Consider the following 9,487-nt stretch of genomic DNA (forward strand, 5'->3'; position numbering starts at 1 on the left):
GAAAAAGAACCCTATTTTTCTGTATATCTGGGGCTCCCCTGGACAAGCGGAAACACCCTTCCTCCCTTTGGGCAGCCCAGTCTGGCTGACTTCATGATTGGCACCCACTTTACTACGGGAGGGAATGGATATCATCTATGTAGCACTATCGGCTGGAGGGAAAGTCAGCGGGTCGCGGATGGTAATGGGGGGGTTTCTCCACCGCTTCCCCAGTTTTTCTGAATCTCCTTCCTGTATTCTAGTAACAAGGCTTAGTGTTTGTTGCAGCGCTTTTAGAATGGCCAGAGTGCTTTCCCTGCTTTTAGTAGTTCTTCCACTAACCCTGTAAGGTAGGCCAGTGTTACAGCTACATAGTTATGGAGATAAAGATGTTTACGGTAAAACTTTCTAAGCAAAAAAATAAAAATAAATCTATGTAGCACTATCAAGGTGTTTGGTGTTTCATGGAGTATCCTTCCTTCTCCCTAGGAGCTTGCAGTTCAAATGTGCTCACTGAGAAGCAAAATGTACCAACTAAAACAAACGTAAATACCTTGTGATGTCGCAGTAGGAAAGGAAGCAACATGAGCATACCGCCGTCATGAACGATCCACCACACGTCTATGTGGCCCTCACTAAAACGCTCCTGGTTTGCTGGAAACAAATCGATGTTTTTGGCGACCAGAAGGGCTTGCTGGGCAGCTGTAGTTTCTCGTACAGTGTCTGAAAAAAAGAATCAGGAACATCTCAAAACGTCAGACTGCTGAAGGTCAAGTGAGCCTCCGAGTCCACAGCTGACTTCTGGTGACTCGAGGCGGGGATCTCTAAGGCAAGAGAGGAGCCTTCCGCTGCATAGCAGCCCCCGCATTCCTCGGTGGCCCCCCGCCCAAGTACGGACCATGCCCAGCCCTGCTTAGTTCCTGAGCTTGGATGAGAGAGGGCTAGTCCAGTCCGGTCTATCTGGGCTGCTGTTAGAATGCTACAGCCTCATAAGCCTAACACTTATTAAAAGTGTGGAGGAGCCTCCTAGCCATACACAACATGGCTGAGCAGCCTCTGGGCTTTTGAAGACCCAATCCGCTATAATCCGGCCCTCATTTCCACTGGGTTGATCTGAATTGGACAGTATCGTGCGTGTTTCCATCTTGGGCATATGTTGAGACTGTTCAGAGGCATTTCAAGCTGGCAGGAGGAAAAAACAACAACAGCAAGGAAGGCCTCACAGGCGGCACAGGCCAAATCCAAAATGGCTTCTGACCAGAGCAAAGAGGCAGCAGTTTTCACTGCCTCTAACATGGAGTCTGAGGAAGAGGCTGCTTTCTCTGCAGCTACTATTCCACTGGTTGTGGCCCTCTGAAGAGCCGTTTTTCAGGATAACAGAGGCATGAGAGAGTTGCAGGAAGGTCTCCTCTGCATAGGGTGGCTGGAGAGCGCCAGGAATTACAACTCCTTTCCTTTTATACCCTTAAAAGCTAATTGATTCACAGATCTTGAGCCGCAGAAGATACTTGCTACTTTTTTTAATGCAAGGGCTAAAAGGACTGAGACAAATTTTGCAGTTTGCTAAAGTAAACTTAGGATCCTTATCACTGAGCAAAAGAGCCAGCGTTTCCAGAGTGTAGGGTTGATTAAAGGCTTAATATAGTGGTCCCTTCTATTCTCAAAGAACCTGCATTCAAGCAGGGCACGGAAGGATGCGTCTATCCTATTAAGGACACAAGGGCAGATTCTGCCAGAATAGCACCTATTAGAAAATCTCCCCAGAAAACCATTGTAGGTATAATATTAAATCTTGCAATGAAAAAAGCTCTACAGTTATGTGGGATGGTAAGATAGTACATGGGGTGGGGGTGGGGGTTAAAGATCTTAGGGGAGAAAGACCAAGGGGAGGGTGAGCAAACTCTGCAGGCTCTCAGGATCAGACCACTATAATCGATTTCTAGGACATTCTTTTTGATCAGAGAAAATGCTTTGGGTTTGCCCATCTCAAAGATGTCATTAATTGACATTCCAACTATCATCAGTTTCTCATCCAGGGCTTTCATCCAAGTCGATTTCGATTTAGAGCGTCTAACAAACCATCTTCAGCACAGAGCTGTTTTAATCTCAGTTTGGAGGCATAAAGGTGTGCGCTGGCCTCCAAGGATATCTGTCCAAATTCTGCCTACAAAACAGCGTTTGACGCACAGCAGGGGATATTCAATATTTTCCTTAAAAATTGGGTTAAGGGTTGATCGATGTTATCAGAGATACCTTTAATCCAAACAGCTGAGCCATAAAGGATGGGGGGAACCACTTTCAAATTAAAAGCCTGCGCCGCTCCAGGAATATACTTCCGCCTCTTCTTATGCACAGTTCCGCAGGGCCTGTAAGACGGAGCTCTTCCGCCAGGCGTTTGAGTAGGAGCCGCCACGACTGTTACCATCTGTCTACGACTATTACTATCTGTCCCAGCCCTTTATTACCAACTCGCTGTGAGCGCTAAAATGGTGGTACTGCGTGAAGCTGTGGCCACTAAGGATACTATCCTGATGACGTCGTCTGTTCCCTTGTTAGATATTATGGTGAGCACTTAAGTTGTATTGAATGTTTTTAAATGCAGTTTAATGTTTTATGTATTGGGCATTGGCCCCATCTGTACGCCGCCCTGAGCAAGTTCGTGGGGAGGGCGGGTTATAAATTTAAATAAATAAATAAATTGTGAAAGAACCTATTTATAGTGCTTGTGCATGGTTTAGCTTTATTAAGTGCTGTTCTAAGTTGAAGAAGAAGAAGAAGAAGAGATTGGATTTATACCCCGCTCTTCACTTGGAGTCTCAGAGCGGCTTACAAACTCCTTTCCCTTCCCCTCCCCACAACAGACACCCTGTGAGAAAGAAGAGATTGGATTTATACCCCGCCCTTCACTACCCAAAGGTGTCTCAGAGCGGCTGACAATCTCCTTATACTTGTCAGGGATATTATAGGCCGATCCTGCATTAGGCAGGGGGTTGGACTACATGGTTTGTGTGGCTCCTTCCAACTCTGTGTGATTCTACTGATCTGCTGAAAAAAGGATCCCCAAGCAGGAGAGAGCCTTGACTTGCTCAATATTGGACCCCTTGGTAGGTCATTGAGACGGATTCCATTTTCTGGTCTTGGTGAAAACTTGGATCTTAAGATTTCAACTAGTTCATCACCAGGCTTTCTCGAAAGCAATCATCAGAAAAAAAGATTTTAAGACCTTTGCAGCCTGACACTAGTCCGGGACGAGATCACGATATCATCTGCGTAAAGCAAAACAGGCACCCCCAATCTCAGCTAAGTCATTAAAGATTGTTGCTACATCATTTACACATAAATGGAGCTCCATCTCTAGTTACAAGGCTCGAGCCATAATGGGCTCCATTATTCCTTGCAATACTCTTAGCAGGGTTTTGCAGTCTGATTCAGTGCTTAACTGTTTGCATAATTTGGATGAGGTATTAAAATTGTTCAGACCCCTTTACATGAAAAAGAACCTTGATAGGACACCCTCCGAAGTTAAGAGGAATAGTTGGTTTAATAGTGACTGTAAAAAAATGACAAGGCAGAGGCAACAGAAGCATCGTGAGTTTAAAAGTAACTGTACAGTATCAGCCCATCAAGAACTGATGAAAATGTACACAGAACTGATTAAAATGAGGAGACGGATGGCCCTTAATAAGGAATGGGGATATCTCATTTCAACTATTAATGACAACAATAATAAGGCCTTCTGGTCTATCACCAATACTGCCATAAACCCAGCCTCTAAAAAGCCATGCTGTACGGCCCCTCTGACATCAGAAAACTATTTCAAGAAGCTATTCTCCGACACTAGTTCCAGTACACTGAGCACATCCTTTCTTATTACTCTTGATGAAACAGCATCTTCGTCCGAGGTATCAGTTAAGGAGGTCATTTGTCTTCTCAAGGGATTAAAAGTAGGAAAAAAATCCAAGCTCTGATCTAATCCCTAACGAGCTATTTAAGGCTGATCCAAAATGGTGGGCTAACAGTTCTAGCCCCCATTTTCACTCAAATTAACATCAGTAGACAAATACGCAATTTATGGAAACAACTGATCTCCAGGTTGCAGAGACCAGTTCTTCTGGAGAAAATGGCGGCTTTGGATGATGGACTCTCTGACACAAGGGTGTCGAACTCATTTGTTATGAGGGCCGGATCTGACATAAATGGTCTAAGACCTTGTTGGGCCGGGCCATGTGGGTCATAAAAAGTAATGTCAGGTAGCAGACATATAAACTTTATAAAGGACACAAACACAAAGATTTTTTTTTACTTAAAACAAAAACATGCTTAAAACATTAGCACTCTTGCAATATTTTGTTCATTTAACAGTGTCTGATGACTGACACCTCTTGCTCTGAATTACTGCATCAAAATGTCTGTGCTGTTGCAATCTTGAGTATGCTGTTCAAGTGTGTATCTGTAACCTGCAAATCTACTATTGATTTATTGACATTCGCTACAGAAATCTCATGCTCAGAGTTCTGAGCCTAGGACCCAGAGGAAAACATGAAGTGTCTGGGCATTACAAGCTTTTGTACATAAACTGCTTTCTGTGCTGGTCAAGAACATGAGACGGCACCATGACACAGACTGAGGGCTACAAAACTATAGTGTTCCTCAGTGGTCAGTATCAGCCTACTATCTGGGAAGTCTAAGTTCAAAATCCCCTATGGAAATGTGCTGGGTGAACTTGGTCTAGACACATACTCTTAGCATAATCCACGTCACTGGCTTGTTGTTATTCCTCATCTAAATAGTTCACAATGCTTTCCTACTGAGCAAGATTGGTTTATGAGGGCATGAAAGTGAAAAGGGGGAGGGAACCCAGTTGCACCCAGGAGAGCCACAGCATAACAAGCCCCCCAAAACTCACACACTGTAGCAAGGGACACAAAAGCTCATACCTTGGATAAAACTTTGTTGGTCTTAAAGTTGCTTTGCATTTCTCCCCTGCGATTGAGGCAGCCAAGCAAAGCAAGCTCTCCCTCCTTCCCTCCCTCTGGGGAGGAGCCTCAGCCAATGGAAGGGAAGAAAAGCTTGACTTTCTCTCCTGTGCGACTGAGGCAGCCTGGCCAGGAAGCAAGCTCTGGCTCGTTCCCTCTCTCCTCCTGGAAGGGGGAGAGGGAGGAGCCTCAGCCAGTGCAGGGAACAGAAGCTTGCCTATCTATCTCTCCTGAGCAACTGAGAGAGTCTGGCAAAGCAAACTAGGATGCAGCAGCAGCAGCAGACCTGGAAGAAGAAGCAGGAGACAGCCAGTTCCACTGCGTGCCTGATAGAAGCCCTCCAGGGGCCTGATCCGGCCCATGGGCCACATGTTTGACACCTATGCTCTGACATATAACTTGCTGAATTCCCTCCCCTTCCTCAAACCTTGTTCTCAAAATCTTCAGGAATTTTTCAACCCAGAGTAGGCAACTCTGCCTCTGTCAGATCTGACAGGAGTTGTTCTGACCTTCCGGGAGTTCAGTAAGAATAAACATGGAAGGGCTCCTGTGCCCATTCCTTCGCCTATTGCATTACATGATTTTACAATAACTGCACCAGTTCCACAGTAGTACATACCAACGAAATTCTTCCAAGAGAAGGGATTATCGGTCTGCTTCCAGGACTGGGGCCATGCCATCAAGACTGTGTTATGCTTCATCCCTCCAAGGCCAGCTGACTGTATCAAATGGGAAATTCCATCTCTGACAGTGGATGACACCACAATCTGGCAAAATCCTTTGGTTCGCTCTGCTCCCATTAAGGATCTAATGTTCTATAGAAGGGGGAAATAGTCATATGGATAAATACTTCTAGTTGTCACAAATCACAAGATTAGTAAGGCATTAAGTGCCAGCAGCTGCTATAACACTGTGGGAGCAATCCGAAGCAAGTCTACTGAGGAGAAAGTGTCATTTATAGTCAACAGGGCTTATTCACAGGACAGTGTTCTTAGGATTGCAACCTGAATGGAATCAGTATTGAAACTCATTGTGGAATCGTGGTTAGGCTTTGGATTAAGACTAGAGAGCTTTATGTACAGATCCCCACTCAGATAAGAAGCTCACATCAGTCACTCTCTCTTTCAGCCTAACCTCACATTGTTGTGAAAGGAAAATGTTTGTGTGTAAAGTGCTGTTAAGATAAATCTAATTTATGCTACCCCCAGCAAGGGGCTTCCAAGGCAAGTGAGGAGTAGAGGTGGTTGGCCGTTGCCTTCCTCTGCAGTTTTCTTTGGTCATCTCCCTTCCAAGTACCAACACTGCTTAGCTTCTGAGATCTGATGAGATCGGGCTATACCATGCTGCCTTCCGAAAAGAAGAGATTGGATTTATACCCCGCCCTTCACTACCCAAAGGAGTCTCAGAGCGGCTTACAAACTCCTTTTCCTTCCCCTCCCCACAACAGACACCCTGTGAGGTGGGTGGGGCTGAGAGAGCTCTTGACAGAAACTGCTCTTTTCAAGAACAGATCTGACAGAACTACGGCTTGCCCAAGGTCATCCAGCAGGTGCAAGTGGAGGAGTGGGGAATCAAACCTGGTTCTTCTAGATTAGAGTCCGCACACTTAACCACTACACCAAACTGGCTCAGGATGGGATGGGAATATTACGGTCAGCACCCTGTGGTCCCTGAAGGAAAAATGTAGGATAAAAGTGTAATAAAGCAAACAGGGTCCTATAACGACATCATTTGAATCAAAGATGAGCTTAATTCAGATTCACTAAATGGATGTAAACTGGGATGAAAATTGTGTTGTTCAAATTTGTTCTGCATTGCAAATTGTGTTGTTCAAACAGATTTGTTCTGCATTGAGTTGAAAATTAGAGTAATTTCACTCTTGACATTTTTAACTACATGAATATAACCTTCCTGCAAGGAAAAAAAAAGTCGGGCATATACACTGCAGCAGTGTCTACTTTGCAGCGATTTCATGGGTTTGACAGCAACTCAATAGCTTGGTTTAAACAATACTTTCTGTCTTTTTTGCTATGCTCATTGCTGGAGGAGAAACCATGCCTTGCTCCTCATAGGGGCTCTGGGGCAAGTGATGCTCTGTCTTCTTGGTGCTGGGGGGGGGGGTCAACAGTGGGAGGGCTTCTAATGTCCTGGCCCCACTGCTGGACCTCCTGATGGCACTGGTATTTCTGGCCACTGTGTGACACAGAGAGTTGGACTGGATGGGCCTTTGGCCTGATCCAACATTGGCGTCTCTTATGTTCTTATAGGATGTGCCTGTCTTGCTAGACATAATAATGTGTACATGTAAAAAATGAAATGCCTGAAGAGAGCATGTTTTGCAATTCCTACCCGAAGACCCTATTTAAACACCACAGCCATGCAAGGATCTGTGATGGTTGCAGTGACGGGAAAAGACCATAAGGAAAATGGACACTTGCTTTCTGCATCAGGCAGGGAAGAGAGATTGGGGAAAATATCATCCGGACTGGAATACTGTACCTTCCAGAACAAAAATATTCATGGTAGAAGAGACACTACAGTGATTTTGCCACAAGACAACATGCATAAAAGTACCTTTTTCTTATGTTAAAAAATGTCATATTACAAGAACAGAACAAATTTGGTGCACCGTGGTTAATACATTTATCACAACAGGTACTTATGTAAGAACACCCGCCTTTATCAGATGTACTAAAGTGGCTAGTGAAAGTTTAGTAACACCTAGTACCTTCACTGCCCACTTTAATGGAACAAAACTCAAGCATGCTAGCAGCTGAGAGACCAACAACATTTTCCAGGGTATAAGCTATTGTGAGTGAAAGCTCACTTTGTCTGATACAAGCAAGAATGAAGATCCACCCACCAGTGTTCTCTCTAAGCTGAGTTGGTGTGAGCTAACTCACTGTTTTTTAGCCTCCGGCTCACCCATTGTTGTCTTGGCTCAGGAAGGAGGGCTCCGGAGCAAACTAATTGATGCAGTAGCCAAATCGCTCGCTCACAACTTTAATGCCAGGAGCTCACAAAGTAGAATTTTTGCTCAGAAGACTCCACAGCTTAGAGGGAACATTGCCACTCGCTCTTATATCAGGCGGGAGGGGTGTTACAAAACAAGGTCCAGTTGGGGCCAGGATGCAGAAGCACAGTGCAGAGGAGGAAGGTGTCAGGTCCAGGACTCAATCACTCTCATGACACTCTTGTTGCAGCAAGATTTGTTTATTGGGAGGTAAAGAGATGCCAAGCATAGACCAATTCTGTGTCAGAACTGGCCACCGGACACCAGGTCCGACCCTATACAAAAAACAGGACAGCCCCTCTATAAAAACCACCCAATCAATGTTTGCACTCAGCCCGCCAAACCTCTAGGCCTACCCTCCAGCCCGGCCCAACACCGGCAAACTAACCGTTACATCCCAAGGTCAGGCGAGAAGCTGAGATCATGCGCTTCCCAGGGTCCCGTACATACTACACAAGCTCAAGCACACATTCACCACAGCATTCACTCCCCCCCCCATCCTGGCAGAGAAGATAAACGGCATGGGAGATAAGGCAGTGAAAGAAGCCTGTTTAAGAAAGCAGTTAACCCTTAACGCAACAGAACATGGGTTTGCCTGGACAGCATTCTATGGCACGTGAGGCCCGAGCTTGACAGAAGGATCTTCAGTCTAACCTGTACTGGACAAAGTGAGCTATGACCAGTGTTCCCTCTAAGCTGAGTTAGTGTGAGCTAGCTCACAGTTTTTTAGCCTCCGGCTCATACGTTTTTGTCTTAGCTCAGGAAGGAGGGCTCCAGAGCAAACTAATTTATGCAGGAGCCAAATCGCTTGCTCACAACTTTAATGCCAGTAGCTCACAAAGTAGAATTTTTGCTCACAAGACTCCACAGCTTAGAGGGAACATTGGCTATGACTCATGAAAACTTATACCCTGGGAAATTTTTCTCATCTCAGAGTTGCTCGTGTACTTGAATTTCTTTGTGGTACTACTGACTAATATGGTTACGCACCTGAAACGGCCAGCTTTAATGCACTTGATGAAATATGCTCTGGCCTACAAATCAGATGTGCTCATGTGTTGTTAGACTTTCAACAAAACTCTGCTGCTTTTGCCACAACAGGCTAGAAGGCAGGTGTGACTTGGCTCTCAGTGATCTTTCTGTTGTCTCCCATTACTCGATAAGCACAAAACCGTGGCCAAATAAAAGACCGAATCTTTTAAAAATATTGTATTCCCTGGAGCCAGTGGAACCGAAACATCCATACCAAATTAACCTGAACAAATAACACAAACTGACATTTCTTCTGGCCGTTTCTCAGTAACTATTCTGATAGAACCAAGGTACGCGGGAAAATATGAGTCAAGACTTTGTGCTAAAGCATTCTTTTGTGAAGCCAGTGTTTCCAATTAGTTATATTCTAGGACTCCATAAAACCCCAAGAAACCCAACCGCTCCTGGCAATAACAATTTAAACTGTTTCCAGAAATAGTTCTCAATTTTAAAAATGACAACGGTTAACAAGGCTGAATTAGAGGGA

General features: G+C 44.9%; 1 protein-coding gene across 1 annotated transcript in view; it reads right to left on the bottom strand.

The window, feature by feature from the left end:
* Positions 1–9,487, bottom strand: part of LOC107117788 (solute carrier family 12 member 7-like) — a 56,204-nt gene that overhangs the window by 35,064 nt on the left and 11,653 nt on the right. Inside the window, exons 6-7 of the mRNA XM_015419954.1 lie at positions 5,575–5,770; positions 533–702 (exon numbers count right to left, since the gene is read on the bottom strand). Of these exons, the coding sequence (XP_015275440.1) occupies positions 533–702; positions 5,575–5,770 (366 nt within the window). The remainder of the gene's footprint in view (positions 1–532; positions 703–5,574; positions 5,771–9,487) is intronic.

The sequence above is a fragment of the Gekko japonicus genome, unplaced genomic scaffold (assembly GCF_001447785.1).
Source record: "Gekko japonicus isolate JY-2015 unplaced genomic scaffold, Gekko_japonicus_V1.1 scaffold4163, whole genome shotgun sequence".
NCBI lineage: Eukaryota > Metazoa > Chordata > Lepidosauria > Squamata > Gekkonidae > Gekko > Gekko japonicus.